Genomic DNA, 19,114 nt, shown 5'->3' with positions numbered 1-19,114 from the left:
CGATTAAATAAGGGAACGATATACAATGCAAGGCAACATCAATGTAAAATCTGTGCAACCTGTGGCACGATAAAAGTGTTGGATTTGAAGTTAAAATCGCTACAAACAAGGCTTCAGGTACACCTCAGTCAGTCATGGACCTGGAGGAGAAGAATGATATTTTTTATTGTCCCAAGTTTCACTTCTTCTCGTAACGCTCAAGCCTGACATTAGGGATGGAGGAACAGCCATTATGGAATTAAGGTAAAGGCCCATCCGGCCAAATGCAGTAGAATATGTGTGTAGTCAGTCAAGGTAAAAACATGGCCAGGCTGGGGTTTTAAACATTTGGATAGAAGAAGAGGATAGAGAGATGGTTTAGAAAAAAAAAGTTGGAGGAACCAACACGCCATCCATCCTGCAAGGCTGCTTCGTCTCGTACCACAATTCCTTCCAGCAAAAGCGTTGTTTAATTGTGGAAAGAACCCTCGGAACATACTGCGTCTAACAAAACTTTTAAAATCTTTTCTTAACCTCCAACAACCAGCGATGGATGTACATATATACATCTAGAGGTAAATATTCGGCTATAGTTGGGAAGGATTTTATATATTCTTAAAGGCAGGATTGCATTTATAGTGGTAGTAAAGCAACCCTTCTTGCAGGCCGAAGGGTGATTTTTTGTGTCAAGAAGTGAAGTCACTCTACCACTTATATAACGAACAAACTTGTACTGGTTTGTTCTTTAACACAACTATGGATCCTGGGTACACATTATATGATGAGATGGATATATGTACCTCACTACTACTGGTCAAATCACACCATTTTTTGTAAGCCCTTCTATTGGTACCTGCAAATTCTTCAAAATGAACTGCAGACATTGCTTTTCAGTTTTGGGAAAATACTGAATGTGGCGAAATCATAAACATTCTTGGATAATATGCAGCATAACGATCAAGTATCCAGCAATATTTGGCTTGAAGAGGTGGATCCCTTTCCTTTGTACCTTTGATCTCCTTCCGTTGATAAGCAAACGAGCAAAAAAGAATGAAATCCATCAGATTTTAAGATGGTGCATTTTATCACCTGTCTTCTGCATACACAATGCACTTGCACACCTTCAATACTTGCTTCACCATGTTCTGATTGAAGCCAGCAGTGGGAGATTGATCATGAGAAGATGAATTGCCGAATCTGAATTAAAATCCACTTCACTTAAGTTTCAAGGGAAAAGTGATGTGTACAAGTTGAAGTTGTTGTGTGTACACTTTTTTGAGGACTCTCATTATTCGGCAATTCTTCTGGATGCTTCACTGTGTAGGCTACCTGTTACCGGTTACAGTTTTTACTGGACTTTTTTTTTACAAGAATACAGGTATTAAGGAGGCAAGGAGTATACATGTGTATTTAGTATATCTAGTTGCTTGGATGTGAAACAGAGCATTTAATGATCATGCGACCTGACTTGCATCTCAACTTTTGGTATTTATCTATATACCCTGCTATGCAACTTATTATCATTTTCATCCCGGATGATTTGTCCGGATTATAATATGTAAGTACTGCTGCACACCGACTTTCTTCGGTTTTGTATACCTCCGCAGGGTGGTAATTTATTGACCACGTTTTCCAACCAGATGGAAATTGTGATGTTTGATGGAACACACAGATTGAGATTTTATCCAGGAAAACTACTACCACCAAACCGATATGGTCGTCGTTCGCATAATAGAAACTTGTTTTTGAGAAGAAGTAAAGTAAAATTTAGTTAATCTTGATGTCTGTAACGTATGTATAATACCCAAGTTGAAACACACCAGAATTACGAAACGACAGCTGGGGGAAGCAGAAAAAGTAATGCACCGGCGACCCACCAGATCCTAAATAATTACAAAAAAACTTGCAAAGTCTCCACCTGCGAGAGACGGTATAATTGAAGTGGAAATTCTGCAGAGCGAAACCAGCATGAAGGAGATGATGATGATGACAAGCAAGTATTTTATATTTAAGCCCTGCACTTGCTCCAAACAAACCTTAATGAAAGTCAATTTTCACAACAAATTGCCTTTTCCGCAAACATCATGACAGCAGAATGTCATGTGAGATGAAAAATTCTCCTGAAATTGAGTAACATTGTTGTTAAAAAATTGGGAAGAAAATTCAAAGTGAAGTTGCTGCTTACTACATGAATACCAACTTCCAGGAGAGGAAAGATGTTCTTCTATGCAAGCTCATGGATGCAGAATTGCACGAACGACAGGAGCATTTTTAACGATGATTCCACCACAAACTAATAAGACACGAAAAGCAGAAAAAATTGGAGGTTTACGATACTTTTGTGGTTTGTAGATGAGCAGAATCTGAAAATTTTACAATATTCAGATCATCATTGATGTAATCAAGCCAAATTGACTGCATGCCGAGCGCTGTTGGTCACAATTACCAAGATCGGTGCTCCAGGGGTGAGATTTCGGAGGGCTTTTAACCTGTTCATTGCCATTTGGGATCAAAGATGTGCTAAAGCTGGAACGTTTTACTATAATTTTGTGTAATGAGACTGCCCAATTTTTGGCTATTGTTGCAAATCTAGTCGACAATCAATCATTTTGAGTTTGTCTTTACATAAATCAGACATTGTGGCCTCTCAAAAGTGCATGTAAACTATAAACTTCCTTCCCCGTGGCAAATTGCTGTTGCACCTGGAAAGAAAAAAATAAGTCATCTATCGCTTTGATGAGATCCACCACCCCAAGAATAACGACAGAATCTCATTCATCTTCCCGTCTCACAGCAAATGTTGATTTTTCCAGGATTTCCTTCAATTCAAAGATGATTTTCAAGGTCTATAAATCACATTGTGGACAATGTACTGGAAATGCATTGTCCAGCAGAGTCAGTCATAATCAGCTCCCAACTCAAGAATGGAACAGAAAAAAGAAGTAGTAATGGATTTTGTAAATTTGAAATGGTGACGAACCTTTAGTTCTCTGGGTTCGTTCCTCCTTCCTTCAGAAATGAAAAGATTTCTATTAACGAAATGCAAGCAGCGATTCAGAGATAAATGATCTTTCCACCACACGTGGAAAGATCAGTTTAAAGTTTTATGTAAGTTTTGACTTTTGCCTTCACGTAAAAGTTGTAAGATTCACTTTTGTATTGCATAATCGATTGTTTGTTGCATGTTGTTATCCTGTTACCTTTTGAGGACAAACTCACTCTATGCAACTTTTATTATTTGTGTCCCCCTCGTTCTATGGAACAAAAATGAATGGAATTGTTCAAAATATCTAAAAACAAACGAGAAAAGTTCTTTTTGTGTAATTGCTCAACAAAATTCATCAGTCTCAAAGATTAATTATGTTTCAACCTAACTGTTATTACGGACCACAATAGCGCTCAAAAATTGAGTGAAATGAGGATTGTTATGTATGAAGCAAGGTAAATAAATCAGAAAAAAACTCTGAACTAGGTCCGGAAGTAGAAACAAGAATACTAAAAAAGAGACCAGTTTTATGTCTGCGCAGATATTTATATTTCTACCTAAGACACAAAGTTATACTTGCATTCATGTCAAATTTGAATTTGACATGGTCAACGGTCCCATAATATTTTTGCAAAAAAAAGACAGCACAAAGATTGCGATGATGCAAAAGATGAACGTGTCAAGAAACACATTTTCGTTGGAATTGCTGTGATGAAATAAGAAGTTAAGTTTACGAGGATGAAATGAAACTATGTAAAATTTGATTTTACATAACACGGCTATAAAAATGTTGCCACTGTTTCTCCTTCTTGACCATCCTCTCAAGTGATAAGAAGAAGAATATTCACATCGTAACTTGCTATCCGAGAAGAAGTACAAATAAAAATCTCTTAAAAAATTTGTACTCAACATTGTTTACGATTTTCATTGTCAGTTTGTTAAAGGCTTCAATCCTGGTTGGTGGTGGTGGTTGTTAAAATTTGAACGATGCAACAATCAGCTTTCTATCATCCTCCCGTTTCGAACTTGAAAAGAAAGAAGGGTTCATTTAAATTTTTGGCATTTCGTTTAGCTCGTTACTCGTTGAACTTGTCATATCTTTTATCCATGATGCGTGAGATATAGCCCATTGTTGTGGTGGTATGAAGAAAAAGAATCAATTTTTTATTGTCAAATTATTCCCACAAAATTCACATCCCCCTGAGAAATATCGCCGTCTGGGGATTGAAGTAATTTATGCATGATTAATTCATACCCAAAATTTCTCATGGTTCAAGTGCATACTTACATAGTTATATATCAGACTTACGATTAGACTAATATTAAGTTTACATATAGTATTATGTAAGGATTAAAATAACTCTTTGGAAAATGTATTAATTTTGACCTTATTTATAATTTGCAGGGTCACCACAGCCGGAATACCGTTGGGTAAAAGACGGTCAGTTCCTGGGAGATTATTCAGTGGACCATTTTTACAAAATCCAACATGCGAAACGCTCAGACTCCGGGCAGTATTGGTGCCAGTGTCGAAATGACGTGGGAGCCATTCAGTCGGAGAAAATTAAAGTTACAGTCGCATGTAAGTATATCATAAAGTTTTTGTCCGATTACTCTCCTCAGGTGTAATTTCAACAATTATGCGGATTCAAATTTTCCCTTCCAGGCATTCTAAAAATTCAAAATCACTTTAATTGACTTGCATAAATATTTGCATATGACATGTGACTTAATTATGCGCATAATTGTTCACTGCAATTTTATGATTGCTCTAGTGCTTATCTATTAAATTATTAAAATTTAGACCTTCATCCATCCTTACCACCCATATTTTCCTATTACTTTTTAGATATGACACCTTTCGAAGTTGAAGAGGAAAAGACTGTCGTTGTCCGTTCTGGAGAAGCAGCGGTGCTTGAACTCCCTGCAATTTCGAGCTACCCACCTCCCTCCATCCTTTGGCAAGCTCGGGACAACTCACTCCTTTACGGTTCCAAATTTGCATCCACCTCCACGTTTGGCCAGGTCATTCTCGACGTCAACGCCGCAGACCAAAAGTCTTATCGAGCCCGCGCTACAAACACACAACTGGGTCAGGAGGAAACGTCCGGCTTTATCAATCTCATCGTGACCAATCAAGGTGACCCCACACCAGACCAGACTCCTCCGATGATCATTGTCCCCCCAACGGACGCCCAAGTCATCAAAGGCACGAATGATTACGAGCTCCAATGTATTGCCAATGCGAGACCGCTTCACGAACTGGAGACGATTTGGCTCAAGGATGGCGTTCCAATTGAGACATCTGGGATCCAGACGTCATTCAACGATCTGTGGAACAGAACATTGTCCTTGTTGAAGGTGGACTCGTCTCACGGGGGACAATATTCGTGTCAGGCTAGGCTAAGGAATTCCATTTACCCAATTCAATCTGCATCAGCTCGTGTTTCAATCATTGGTAAGTACTTTTTTTAAATTTAATTGTTCGTTTTACGGTATGGAGAAAGCACGTCATGAATTTACTTATTTTTCCTACTACAGAAAAACCATACTTTGTCCAACTCATGCCAACCGAAGTTTACGGAGAGTTTGGGAAAGAGACTGTTATGCATTGTTCCGTGGGTGGGGTTCCCAAACCAAACATTACCTGGTACAAAGACACGTCCTTCATTAATGGGGTTGATCAACCTGGATATTCGGTCGACCCAGAAACGGGTTCTTTGACGGTCCACTTCCTTCGAGCTCAAGATTCCGGAATGTATCAATGTTTCGCCAATTCTGTTGCTGGTGAAGCGAACGGCTATAGCTGGCTTCGTGTTAAAAGTAAGCAAGCATCTTTTTCACAATAAGCAATAATCACTCACTCCTATAAGCAAGTTATCAAGTATACTCATTGCAAAATTCATCGTTTATTCGCCGCAAATCACAATTATTATCCGAAAGAATGTTTAAAATTGCAATTTATATGTTACACGTTGCGTTGCAAGTGGCATAATTCACATTTTTGGTAAAGGGTGCTCATCCCATCCGTCATTTAAAACTCGCAAGCCCACTACCAAACGAGTTGCTTCATCTTTGTTATTGATTTGTAGCCAGTCACAGTTGTTACACAAGTTGATCTCTGGTATTTTTATGACCACCGTATCAGCAGCAGCAGCAGTTACATGTAGTCGTATAGTGTCAGAACATGGCTGTGAACAGTAATGAACAATTATTATGGCCACATTATATTCTCCAGGCGTTCATAAATATCCGGCAGCCATAATTTACAGGCAAGCGAGCTGAAGAAAAAGCTGGCGACTTGAGGAGAACCACGGCTACGACTCCGAACCCCCATGTGGAGTGGAAGAAATTGCGATTGTTGTTGTAAATACAAACGATGTGAAAATAATATAATTTTTTTACAACTTTTGGCTTCAATATAATCTCCCATCTCAATATGACAAGTTTATAATCAGCATGACTGACTGTACATATTTGCATATATTGTAAAACTCCTCAATGACTACTATTACTATACGAACTTAATTTTCGCATTGCAAAATGGTTAAGCAAATTGGGTATTGGTTTTGCTTTAATTTATGGGATTGAAAAACAGTTTCCCTTTCAGATAATAAACATTTGCCGCTGCTGATGACCCCACGTCGTGTCAGAGATGTACATAGTAAAGTTGTCAGACTTACGATCAATGACCTTCTTAACGCCAAACCTGCCAACGGTTGGTAATCTCTTTTGGTTTCGGTACCGAGTACTTTTATCAGTGCTTTGTTGATTATTGAAAAAAAACACCACCTTCCTCCGATTTTTATGCTTTCTCCTTGTGAATGAGATTACACTTCTTTCTCATGCTGCTGTACTTTGTATTTACGTCTTCCCTTGTTTCTGTTTTATTTTTGACCTCTATGCAAAAGAGGTAATCACAAAGAGTACAATATTTTTCGCATGTTTGACTGAATTTTTGACTATTTTAGACAAACACACCTGCAAGCATAATAAATTTATGTATGTATGATTCACCAATATTTTAGTAGCAATTAGGATTAGGAATGCAACACAAAGCACCTCTGCACTACACGAATCGCTGTTAAAAAGGTCACCATTCACCACGATTTAACTTCAACAGCACCCACCGTGCGTTTTGTTTGAAGTTTTTGCAGCATTAACACAGCACGCTTAATTGAACACTGATTTGACGGGTGTAAAAAAAACCTGCATTTGTTTTGAAGCGTTATTATCATTTTGTTGGTTTTCGTCCTACCTGTTTGTTCCATGTTATGCTAAATTGTTGAATCGGAAATTTTACAGCATCTGCACCTGTGATGATTAAGGGCCCTGAGAATCGCACCGTTTTGGAGGGCAACGATATCACCCTGTTTTGTGAAGTAGGTGGAGCTCCGATGCCGAATGTGACTTGGTATCATAACGGTAAGGAATTATTTATTGCTAAATTATAAATATTGTTGTAATGTACAGACGGTAGATTAATTTCTAAACTTTTTTCTACAATTGGAGCAGAAAAGGAAGAAATTGTTTCCGGTGGACGCTTTCAAATCTTGGAAACTGGGAGTTTGCTCGTAGCTTCTGTCAACCAAGACGTTGCTGGTCTTTGGACATGCATTCGATCAAATGAAGCTGGCACTGTGATTGGTACAAATAATAGAAGAATTGCAATAAGTATTTATTGCTGGCAGGTTATCAAACACGACACCATTGACAATTTTACTTTTGTTCTTAGGTTCAGGAGAGATTTCCGTTCTGGTCAGAACTCAAATCATTCAACCTCCCGTAAGTACTGACCATTTTTGCTAATCATTACAAACTAATCTAAAGGTGTAACATGCTTAATTATCTGAACTGATCAGGTTGACACCCAAGTTATTCTAGGACAGGTAAGCATATAAACAATGACCAATAGGTCAAGCATGTGCACAAGTCAATTATTAATATAAGTAATTTAACGTATCATTTGATCTAGATTGCTACCATGTTGTGCAAAGTTAAGGGAGACCCAGCACTTCCCTTTGAAATTGAATGGGAACATAATGACGAGTATGCGCATTTTAACAAGATTTACATAAACTACAAATTGTACCAAATTCTTACTTTCATATTATAAAATTGTAGAGCAATTGTACCCGGGTTGTCTCCTAGAATTATTGTTAATTTGGACGGGACTCTAGAAATTAGGGAAGTTCGAGCCAGCGATGGTACGTAATTTTATGTAGTTACAAAATATAGAATTTATAGCACGTAGAATCTGGACTAAAAATTAATTCTAATTAAATTAGTTGGCCAGTACAAATGCATCGTACGATCTCGCTCGCAAGGTGGTCATGATGAACGCGTTGCTCACTTAAAAATCATAGAATTGCCGTACCGACCTTCAAACATCCATGCTGAGAAATTACCAAAACTTGCCCCTGTAAGTAGCACTAATCACCTGAGTTATTCACCTTTCATTGAGAGGAATTTATGAAATATTGTTTTACGGTGCTGATTACAACTCTCAATTTCAGGGTGCAAATTCGAAAGCAGTGAACATTAGTTGGACGAGTGGGTTCGATGGAAATAATCCCGTGTTAAAGTACATCGTTCAGAAGAGGACGGCATCACCAGAGGCTGGAATTACACAGACTGAAATTCTTTCCGCATGGGAGACGCTTCTCGCTAATGTTTCTGCGGATGTGAGGAACGTTGTTGTCGAGGGGTTGAAGCCAGCGACCTCATACCAGTTTCGTATTAGTGCCGTGAATGCTGTGAGAAAAATATGACATTTTTTTCGATTTTCAATTTTTTGAAACAAGTATTTTTCCGAATCTGAAATCTTATGTGTTACTGTCGTTGACAGGTTGGCGAAGGAGAGGCATCTCAAGCGTCGAATATTGTCACTCTGCCGCAAGAACGTAAGTTGTGACGCATTTCAATGATAATTTGTGCTTCAAGCAAGAAAGAATAAATTATAATGGGTTTAATTTAATAGCTCCATCCGGTCCTCCCGTCGGACTTGTGGGTTCGGCAAGATCTCCTTCTGAAATCATTATTCAATGGTAAGGTTTTAGTCTTCAATTCCGAAATATTTGATAAAATATCTAATTATAAGTGGTGTAAGTAAACGTTTCCGAAATTTTTAGGCACCCACCTATGGAAGAGCATAAAAACGGTCAAATTCTTGGTTACATCACCCGTTTCAGGTAATGAATTCTGGAAAACATGACGTATGTAGACTTACATTATGCATAAGTGAGAAATATACATAACTTCTCAATCGACATTTGCTCCACATTAATCATAAAATTAAATACTACATTTATTAGACGAAGACAGATTGAGTGAAAATTAATGCACTAGTGTTTTTACGGAACGAAATAGTTTATTCATTCGCATTGACATAAACGACCTCAAATGACTAACCTGTTTTTCGTTACAGACTTCACGGATATGGTAAAGATAGCCCCTGGTCAATCAGGAATATCACCAACGAGGTATGCATGCAACTGCGAAAGCGTGACTAATAAACGTATAGCGAGCGATGACGATTTTTTTAAATTTATTAATTACCCCTCCAGGCTCAGAGAAACTATCTCATCCAGGATTTAATAACGTGGAAAGATTACGAGATCCAGATTGCTGCCTATAACAATAAGGGGGTTGGAATTTACAGTGTAAGTCTCAAAGTGAAGACACGGGAGGGAGTGCCAAGTGCCTCCCCCACCAAAGTACGAGCCGAAGCGATCAACTCGACCTGTGTCAAGGCTACTTGGAAACCACCAGATCCACAGCAAATTAACGGAATCAATCAAGGCTACAAAATCCAGGCGTGGCAAGCTGGAGAGCTGAAAAAGACAAGTAAGTTGTCGGTTCAATCAATCTTTTTGAAGTTCGAAGTCGTTCATGTATTTTTTCTTCCAGTATTTGTTAGTAGAAGAAATGAGATACGACGAATCAGTGACGATAGATCAGAGTAGTTAATTTAATTAAGTTGACATGATGTGTCGATATGGATGCATTTTACGTCATAATTATTCATAAAACTCACCCTTTTTTGTACCATACCTTCAGAATAGCGATAGTAAGTCAATTTGAAATTAATGCAACTGAAATTATTTTACAGTGTCCGTAGCACCAAGTCCGTTCGACCCTTTGGCAGAACAGACGGGAATGATTTGTGATCTCGAAAAATTTGAAGTGTACAACATTACAATTTTATGCTTTACAAATCCCGGAGATGGAAAGAAAAGTGGCTCCGTCATGGTGAAAACTAACGAAGATGTTCCAGACGAAGTGGAGGCTCTTCACTTTGCAGAGATTTCAGACAGGTCGGTCAAAGTGGTTTGGAAACGGCCTTTGAAAACTAATGGAGGTAAGTAAATATATCAAGTTTACATAAAATAACAGTATGCGAAATATCAATTTAAAATTGTTTTTTCCTTCTTTGATTATTTGCAGACCTGTTAGGCTACGTTGTCCGCTACGGAATCAAAGACATTCCCAGCAGTTTCAGAGACGTCAACACGACGAGCAATGTGACACAGGCGAAAGTATTTGAACTCAAAGCCAGCACGTATTACTCTTTCGAAGTTTGCGGATACACGCAAATGGGGAGAGGATCTTGCAAAACGGCGAGTATGAAATCTGGAGTTGAGCCAGTCCTTCCTAAACCACCTTCGAGCCTTGCGGTCTCCAACATCCAACCATTTTCCGTTGTCCTACAATTTACTCCAGGCTTTGATGGAAATTCATCCATAACCAAGTGGACCATTCAAGGACAGACGAACAGGAATTCAACTTGGCACACGATTTATGAATATTGTGAAGAACCAGAATCTTCAAATTCCAACGCGATTCATCCCAATTTGGGGGGAACTCAAGCAGTGACGAGTATGGAATCCATTGTTGTTCACAATATGAGTCCCTTCGTCTCATACAAGTTACGACTGATTGCGAATAACGTTGTTGGACCATCGCCACCTTCGGATCCGTCTCCACAATTTGAAACCTTGCAAGCCCCTCCGGCCCATTCTCCGAGAAACGTTACCGTTAGAGCCATGTCTGCAACTCAACTAAGAGTGCGGTGGATTGTAAGCAGCGAATCAATTAACTTTGCAGTTTCATTTATACTGAATAAATAAATAATTTTACTATTTCTTAGCCCCTCCAACAAACTGAATGGTACGGAAACCCCAGAGGTTACAATATTACATACCGACAACGCGGAGCGACAACTCCCTATCAATTCCAAACGATAGAAAATCCAACAGGGAATTCGTTCGTCCTCGAGCACCTAGAAGAGTTCACGCTGTATGAAGTTTTAATGACGGCGTATAATGACGTGGGTGCTTCAGAGGTCTCTTTCTCTGCGTTAGAAAGAACTCGTGAATCGGTAAGACTTTCTTAAGTTTTTTATCAATTACGACTTTTAATTTTTCTCCTGTCTATCTTCCAGGTTCCTGGGATTGGTCCGCAAATATTGGCAGCAAATGCTACATCTTCAACAACAATTGTAGTCCGGTGGCAATCAGTTCCAGAAGAACATTGTAATGGCATCATTGATGGTTACAAAGTTTACTATGGAGCAAAGAACGTTCCCTTCCAGTACAAACAGATTGGATCCAACGCAACGTTCACCACGACGCTCACACAGTTGAAAAAGTTTATCCAGTATCATGTTCAAGTTTTGGCATACACACGAGTTGGGGACGGCGTACTGAGTGATCCACCCCTTTTGGTCCAGACATGGGACGATGGTACGGCACACGGGATAAATTTTAAGATCTGTATGCACTTATTAATAATATGCAATTATTTATAATAGTTCCTGGACCACCAAGCAACATTTCTTTCCCGGATGTGTCCACCACCACTGCGAGAATGATCTGGGACGCGCCCATTGATCTAAACGGAGTCATCTTGGCCTACAGAATAACTTACGCGTTGGAAGGTTACGCTAATCCAAGTTTTTCGATGGAATTCTCACCAGAAACGCGAACTTTCCGGTAAATTCATTTATATTTTCAGTACTTTCACTTATATTTACATGTATTTATTAACCTGTTTATTATTACCCGCAGAGCTACGGATTTGGAAAGAGAGAAATATTACTGGTTCTCCATAACTGCAAAGACTCGACTTGGGTGGGGAGAAACTGCCAAACTTTTAGTTTACACGACAAATAATCGAGAACTTCCGCAAGCTCCAAGTCCTCCTAGAATTTCACCATCGCAAGTTCAGTCCAGTCAAATCACATTTTCCTGGACTCCTGGCCGAGATGGTTTCGCTCCCATCAGATATTACACCGTAATAATTTTGCTACTCGATGAATGTTGTACAGAATTTTTAAATGATAACTTCTGCGCAGATGGAGTTCAACGAAGGGGAAACTCACTGGGCCAGAATCAACGAGCGAGTCTCCCCCACAGGAACGTCTTATACGGCCAAACAACTCAAGCCACACACATCTTATCGTTTCAGAATTCAAGGTAAGTTGTTATCGAAGGGGAAAAAAATACTGTTATACGAAAAACTTTATAGAATTATCACAATAATTTATTTATTCAATTCAAGCTACGAATGACATTGGATCGAGCAGTTTCTCACAAGAGTCCAATATTACGTGGACAATGCCCGCTGGTGAGTAAATCAATTAAATGTTATTAATGTAATTGTAATCTGTAATTAACTAATTTCTTTCACCAGCACCAAGTGGATTAGTGCTTGATGTTCAAGTAGTTCCGATCACCACGACGAGCGTTCGTGTTACGTGGAAAGCCTTACCATCATCCAGTTGGAATGGGGATGCGGAAACGGGAGGATATCGGGTCGAGTACCGCCAAGCCGTCGACTATCCTGTCGCATCAGTGCAAACCACCCCCAAGGAAGAAATTCACGGAACAAAAGCCAGCAGCGTGGTTCTCACGGATTTAACACGAGACAAGAATTATGAAATTTCCGTAATTCCGTTCAATTCACGAGGAACTGGAGAAGCGTCGAGACCAATCACTGTGTACGTGGGAGAAGCTGTGCCGACAGGGGAACCACGCGAAATTAAGATCAAGTCAGTATCCTCGACAGAAGTCACGATTGAGTGGAAGCCACCATTTCAAAATCAACAAAATGGGGATCTTTTAGGATATAAAGTAAACTTTGAAAATTTCATTATGATATTGAAACAATATTATTCTTATAATTATGTTATTTCAGATTTACTATCAAACCAACTCTACCTCGTCCCACACCAGCGAGGAGGAACTTGAAGTTGTCCCAGGTATTAAATTTGTTTGTTGGTGCTTACATAAGTACATATATATAACATAATCTATTTTATTTGTTAACTTAGCCTGGACGACGTCCCATACACTATTTTTCCTCGAAATGTTTTCTGAGTATTCGATTCGAATGTCGGCTTTTAATCCGGCCGGGGATGGACCTTCGACTCCCATATTTCTCGTCAAAACAGAACAAGGTCCGTTTTTTTAAAAAAATAATCCCCAGAATCACATCTAATCGAATCACTTGCATAATTACAGGTCCACCCGGACCAATTTCGAACATAACTTTCTACGACATTACGATGACCTCGTTAAAACTGAGTTGGGAAAAGCCAACTAAACCAAATGGAGAAATTACGCATTATCTCGTGACGTATGAAACGGTTGTCGAAGCGAGTGGAAATAGTGGGGAAGATCATGTCATTTCTAAACAAGTTCGTCAAAAGGTGTCATGCTGCTCACTTCTTGTCGAAAATTTGGAAGAGGAGACCAGCTATACATTTTCTGTCCGAGGAAAAAATTCCATTCTTAACGAAGTTGGGCCACCAATTTGGAAAAATGTGACGACTGGACCACAGCCAGGGTCTCCAAAATCAATCAGAGATCTCAGCCTTGGAAAAATGTTTTCCTCCGTGCAGTTCAAATGGGCGAATGATGAAAAGTCCAAGATCCAAGGATATTACTTTGAAGCTAAACGTAGAGGTAATTATTTGTATTTTTTTAGGAATAGACAGATCTCTGAAAATCTATCCTTTATTTTCGAAGTTTATTTATTAGTCTGCTATTTACGAAAAAAATATTGAGCTTCCGTTATGATAATTTCTCAAAAATCGTTTACAGTCACAGTCGAATGGGAAATGTGTAAGTTATACGATTTCAATGATAAGTAATGTGTTATATGGGGCTGCAGGCTGAAATTAATTATTTTGTGTAGTTTCATACACAGAAATTCAGTTTGTCTGAAATTATTTATTTTTTGTTGGCTTTTCATGTTCAAAATAGTTATGAGTTAATTACTAACTTTGTAATTTGCATAAAATAAAAGCCCAATATCGCATGTATTTAGTTGCAGTTGCACAGCTTAATACTGCACGTAAATACTGACCTGTGTAATTGTTGTCCAGTTCTAAAATATGGTGGCGAGTGTATTTATTGTTGTCAAACGTATAAACGATTACTTGTTTAATGTGGATCTTTGTTAAGTTTGCTATATTTATTAGCTTATTTTAATGCAAGTTATTCCCCGAAAATTCTAAGAATGATTTCTATTTAAATTTACAGATGAGAACCGATGGACGATTATTCACAGGACTGACAATGGACCCCTCTCTGAATTTACCTTATCTTTCCAAAATTTACTACCTTCGTAAGTTTATTTTTGAAACTTCTCCATTAGGCAAAAAGATTAGAAATATACATGTCTGTATCTTGTTTTAGGTCCGGATACACTTTCCGAATCACGGCGTACAACCGACATGGAATCAGTTATCCAGTTGCATCGGATGAAGTTGTGAGTGAAAAATTTTAAAAGTGTGATTCATGCGTTCTAGAATTCCGAATAATTCCGATAATAATGTTCTTGCCTTTTTTTACAGGTCTATACTCCACCCAAACTTTACTTAGAATATGGTTACTTGCAAGCGAGCCCGTTCTATCGACAGACCTGGTTTTTAGTCGTGACCGCAGCGATGTCCATAGTTTTCATCATTGCTTTAGTAGCATATCTTTGCGTCAAGACAAAATCCTACAAATATAAACGTAAGTATAGTTTCGTAAAATTGGCTTAATTTTATTCCAATTTTGATTGAATTGACCTTCCACAGATGAATCAGAACGGAGTCTTGCGGAGACTGCGAGTATTGAGGAGGGCGTTCTTTACGGCTCATCCGTCGAGTTGAGACAATCCCACAAAAAGATTGGAACCCTGAAGAGAAAGTCGGCCGCTGGGGCGAACAAGCCCCCACCTCGTCCAACGCCCGGATCCGTAACCTATACGGATGACGAGAGTGACAAAGCTTACGACCATAACCCTGATGAAAGTTCGTTGACGGAAAAACCGTCCGAAATCAGTTCTACGGATTCACAAGTGAGAGATAAACAAACGCACAAGCTTTTAGCAAATAGTCTTATCGATGTGTTTAAAGTTGGTTCGGGTGGTGGTGGTGATGTAATTGATCCTACTTTATCAAACCCTGAAATTGCAAGTGTCGTTATTGAATCTTCTTCTTCTCCTCCTCCTCCTATCGTGCTTCTTCCAAAAACATTTGGCAATTTTGGTGGTAATTCTGTCTCATTAACTAAACTTTCTCACTGTAACAATAATGGAACTAACTCCATAAATACCAGTAAAAAGCCAGTTATACAGACGCACGGTCAGTCTGTACCCACAAAATTATATCCTGGCTGGCGAAAACCTAACAGAATCCAACCTCAAATGCCAAGTCCTAGTTAATCTATGTAATCACACTTATGCATAGAAATCTCTGAGCGTAGTTTCTTGGTTATATTTTACAAGCTTCTTATGAATTGATGTCAACGCTTCGGTAGGTGATACAATAGTATTTGCTGCTTGCAATAATAATGCCACGTATTTAGTGCATGCGACGCTAAGGAAAATATTTTAGCATTTATTTCGTATTTTATGTCATTTTAATTAAAATACTCTGTTTCGTAGGGAAGTGAAACCGAAGTGGAAGATGAAGTTGATGGAGCGAGTCATCCACACTCATTTGTAAGGCTGTTCACATTTAATTACTTGAGTCACTTAATAAACTGATACTATGATGTATAAATTATTCATCTATTAATTTTCCAGGTAAATCATTACGCCAACGTAAACGACACATTGAAGCAATCATGGCAGAAGCAAAGGCCCGTTCGTAATGTTCCCGTTCCCACGACGCTTCCTACGACGGTCCCAATGCCAAATTATTCCAGCTATACGGACTCTGAACCGGAAGCAACGGCCAGCTTAAGCGGTCAGGGTAGAATAGTTTTGAACAACATGGCGAGATCGAGAGCCCCACTGCCTGGCTTTTCGTCCTTCATTTAGTTACGAATTTGCTGCTTGCTTAATTTGAGTCATTGAAAAACTAATAACTTGTCGCTCGTGTGTCGTCCGTTTAATTCAAGTCGTGATATTTACCCCTTAATAATGTGTCAGATATATAGATAGATACGTAATCGGAAGGTCAGTTATTCCGATCCGAGATTTCAAATATTTATTTCTGCATGCATAATATATCGTCATGTTCTGCGAGTAATGTTTTCTCATATTAAACTGTGATATAATGTTTAAAATAACAATTAAGTATTTGGTTCATAATCATGTACAACTTAAAATATTTATAAAGTTATTATTACAAAAAAATCAGAATTTGTACAAATACATATACATACATTGGGCATCATTACGTGCTCTTACTTTTTATAAGGTTTCGTACTAAACAAAATAGATAAAAGCAGTAACTTAACAAGTATTAGTAAGGACTCACGCTTAATGTACTTTAGTATCCCGAGTTTGTTAATTTTATAGTGATGGTTATGAAATAAGTGGCAATACTTAATTTATACTTAATTTTCCTGTTCATTTAGTTATGTAATGGGAAATGGGTTATATAGGTATATTGGATTTTTTTTTATCGTCGTTGTTGTCGTTGTTATACATTTCTGTTCAATCATGATTTCCAATGTTCCTAATTTGTGCGAATTGTAGTTAAAAAATTTATTATCGTATGTCATCTTGTGCTGAATGGTAATATTTCAGCTATCTCAACTCATCATTATTATATGTACTGTTCATGCCAATCAATCTGCCATGTTTAGAAGAAGTATTAATAAATGATTAAAAACGAGTTAAAATACTTCGCATTTATTTATTAATCCGAAAGTGACAATTACATAATGCACTGATTAGCAAGTACGAACGCCGGAATCAATAGTCACGTCTTCTCCCGTGATCATGCCTGCTTTTGGGCTTAATAAAAATAAAATCGTATCTGCAATTTCTTCTGGAAGAACTGGGCGCGGATCCACAGCGCGACCGATGACCGCTCCAGCAGCTTCGGGGAGAAGAGTAGCCATTATTGTGGCTGAGAATTTATAAAATAAAACAATTCTTACATGCATACATATTTATCATTATAGTAAAAATGTTATACCAGCTCCGGTGGGGGACACGGAATTAGCCCTGATTTTATGCTTCCCAAGCTCCAGCGCCATACTTTAGGTAAAAATTTGTATAATTTACTCAACAAATTTCGCATAATCAATTTGTGATTAGTTACCTTTTTGTGAGCATTATCACTGCAGCTTTGGTACACGAGTAGGAACAAATGCCAGGGACGGTTAAGTGTCCAGCCTGACATTACATAACTTAGATTTTCTCAATCGGTTTCATGAAACCGTTTGTATTTTTCTGCAAAACATTGTTCTCACCAAAGAGGACATATTTACAATGCTGCCCCCATTTCCACTTTCAATCATCCCTTTCGCCACGGATTGCGTCACCTGTATTATTTTTTACTTTATAAACTAATGGCTGATTATGGACTGTGTCTAAATTATGGTTATTACTCACATTTATCATTGCTTTAAAATTTACGGCCATGTGCCTAGTGAAGCATGCATATTTAGAATTCTTGGTACATACATATGTACTCAAAGTGATTAAGTTTCTACTCACAATTCCACAACTTGTTCAGTTAAATCCATAAATTCCTGTGGGGCCAAAACTCCTGCATTGTTGACGAGATGATCAAGTGGGCCAAATTTCAAGATTGCTTCCCTTGTCGCTTTCCAATCGCAAACGTCAACACAAACAGCGGTGGCCTTCGGTAGTTCTTTCTGTACTTGCTGGATAAGCTCTGCATCTTTCTCCAGGATGTAAATCTTGGCATCATCATCGTACAACTTTTGGACGACGGCTCTTCCGATACCTTGTAATTAAAATGCGTATTTGTATTTAGGGTAGATTTGCATAAGATGTCAAATTAATACCCCTTCCCCCTCCCGTTACAAGAACCTTCTTCCCAGAGAAAGAATAGTGCAATGCCATCGTAATCGTTGGATGGATGTGATGCTTAATGCAGATGCGTCTCTAACAAAGGTCAAGCAGCTACTGAGCCCATATTTTAAGACGCTTGCCTTAATTATCGCATCTAAGAAATACCAACAAATAATGAGTGGCTAGCAATAATCTCAGCAAAAAAAACTTGAATAGGTAATGCATAATACATAATATTTGCTTATATATTGAATGCATAAACATCTATCTATGAATTTAATTTCTTTTCCAGTTTTGCTCAAGGTCTAATTCAGACAGCGTCAAGGATGTCCAGAAATCTTGTCCAGAGTCGAAGCCTCACCAAACACTCCATTAGAGAACAATCCAAACAATTTTAAAAAAGGTTCAGTTACCCACTTCTCACTTGCTTTACACAGGAATGAGCAAGTTTTTTGCAAAAGAAGAAGATGATGATGATGATGCATGCAGTCTTTCATGTTTTTTCACTTGTGATTAATTCGGACAAGGTGCATAATAGCGATATTAGCGATATAAGAACGGAACTGGTCATTATACTTAATTATCCAATCAGTCAGTGTGGCTAATACCTACATTAGTTAAACATCTAACTCAACTAGGTGCGTTGTAAATACTAATAAGAACATGGATTTCTTCGTTTTGTAATATCAATCAAGGTACATGTAAACCTTGAAATCTTTGTTTTTTGTCATGAGTTTATTTTGCAGAATGTTGTTTCTTGTAATACTATATGTACTTCATGAAGTATGCATATTAATGTTAGATGCAATTTCTACTCCAAAATGCATGAAACATTATGCAAAAGTTGAAACCCCGAAAATACATGTACTCAAAATTATT

General features: G+C 38.2%; 2 protein-coding genes across 5 annotated transcripts in view; one reads left to right on the top strand and one right to left on the bottom strand.

The window, feature by feature from the left end:
• Positions 1-17,084, top strand: part of LOC110848259 (protein sidekick) — a 52,552-nt gene extending 35,468 nt beyond the window's left edge. The window contains exons 3-38 of one of the 4 annotated variants that reach the window (XM_035851446.1): positions 4,371-4,547; positions 4,815-5,423; positions 5,507-5,788; positions 6,576-6,683; positions 7,271-7,390; positions 7,481-7,612; positions 7,701-7,750; positions 7,828-7,854; positions 7,941-8,014; positions 8,090-8,172; positions 8,254-8,387; positions 8,482-8,721; positions 8,814-8,868; positions 8,946-9,012; positions 9,097-9,156; positions 9,393-9,447; positions 9,532-9,811; positions 10,077-10,325; positions 10,412-11,043; positions 11,115-11,345; positions 11,409-11,709; positions 11,778-11,958; positions 12,034-12,259; positions 12,321-12,441; positions 12,527-12,592; positions 12,659-13,098; positions 13,163-13,226; positions 13,299-13,424; positions 13,489-13,932; positions 14,071-14,091; positions 14,512-14,596; positions 14,668-14,740; positions 14,826-14,988; positions 15,063-15,316; positions 15,905-15,961; positions 16,046-17,084. In XM_035851446.1, coding sequence (XP_035707339.1) covers positions 4,371-4,547; positions 4,815-5,423; positions 5,507-5,788; positions 6,576-6,683; positions 7,271-7,390; positions 7,481-7,612; positions 7,701-7,750; positions 7,828-7,854; positions 7,941-8,014; positions 8,090-8,172; positions 8,254-8,387; positions 8,482-8,721; positions 8,814-8,868; positions 8,946-9,012; positions 9,097-9,156; positions 9,393-9,447; positions 9,532-9,811; positions 10,077-10,325; positions 10,412-11,043; positions 11,115-11,345; positions 11,409-11,709; positions 11,778-11,958; positions 12,034-12,259; positions 12,321-12,441; positions 12,527-12,592; positions 12,659-13,098; positions 13,163-13,226; positions 13,299-13,424; positions 13,489-13,932; positions 14,071-14,091; positions 14,512-14,596; positions 14,668-14,740; positions 14,826-14,988; positions 15,063-15,316; positions 15,905-15,961; positions 16,046-16,282 — 6,524 coding nt within the window. In that variant the 3' untranslated portion in view covers positions 16,283-17,084. Of the gene's footprint in view, positions 1-4,370; positions 4,548-4,814; positions 5,424-5,506; positions 5,789-6,575; positions 6,684-7,270; positions 7,391-7,480; positions 7,613-7,700; positions 7,751-7,827; positions 7,855-7,940; positions 8,015-8,089; positions 8,173-8,253; positions 8,388-8,481; positions 8,722-8,813; positions 8,869-8,945; positions 9,013-9,096; positions 9,157-9,392; positions 9,448-9,531; positions 9,812-10,076; positions 10,326-10,411; positions 11,044-11,114; positions 11,346-11,408; positions 11,710-11,777; positions 11,959-12,033; positions 12,260-12,320; positions 12,442-12,526; positions 12,593-12,658; positions 13,099-13,162; positions 13,227-13,298; positions 13,425-13,488; positions 13,933-14,070; positions 14,092-14,511; positions 14,597-14,667; positions 14,741-14,825; positions 14,989-15,053; positions 15,317-15,904; positions 15,962-16,045 lie in introns of all 4 variants that reach the window. The other 3 variants (XM_035851445.1, XM_022095430.2, XM_035851447.1) reach the window with 3 other exon arrangements.
• On the bottom strand, positions 17,068-18,380 carry LOC110848257 (carbonyl reductase [NADPH] 2). The gene is made up of 7 exons (XM_022095427.2): positions 18,229-18,380; positions 17,915-18,167; positions 17,810-17,843; positions 17,668-17,739; positions 17,517-17,590; positions 17,391-17,452; positions 17,068-17,321 (listed from the first exon to the last, which is right to left on the bottom strand). Exons 1-7 carry the CDS (start codon positions 18,284-18,286, stop codon positions 17,143-17,145), a joined length of 732 nt encoding a protein of 243 aa, XP_021951119.1. The 5' UTR covers positions 18,287-18,380; the 3' UTR covers positions 17,068-17,142.
• Positions 18,381-19,114: the final 734 nt, after the last annotated feature.

The sequence above is a fragment of the Folsomia candida genome, unplaced genomic scaffold (genome assembly GCF_002217175.1).
Source record: "Folsomia candida strain VU population unplaced genomic scaffold, ASM221717v1 Fcan01_Sc004, whole genome shotgun sequence".
NCBI classification, from domain to species: Eukaryota; Metazoa; Arthropoda; class Collembola; order Entomobryomorpha; family Isotomidae; genus Folsomia; species Folsomia candida.
Note: the sequence above shows the minus strand (reverse complement) of the source record. Positions and strands in the feature narration are given on the sequence as shown.

What these genes read in the sequence shown, in the direction of transcription:
- LOC110848257 (XM_022095427.2), bottom strand. Translation starts at nt 18,286, where the DNA reads ATGGCATTGCACTATTCTTTCTCTGGGAAGAAGGTTCTTGTAACGGGA. An exon ending in ATTTTAAAGCAATGATAAAT is followed by an intron (nt 17,740 to 17,809) that starts GTGAGTAATAAC and finishes AAAATAATACAG; the next exon opens with GTGACGCAATCCGTGGCGAA. An exon ending in GTGATAATGCTCACAAAAAG is followed by an intron (nt 17,453 to 17,516) that starts GTAACTAATCAC and finishes TTTTACCTAAAG; the next exon opens with TATGGCGCTGGAGCTTGGGA.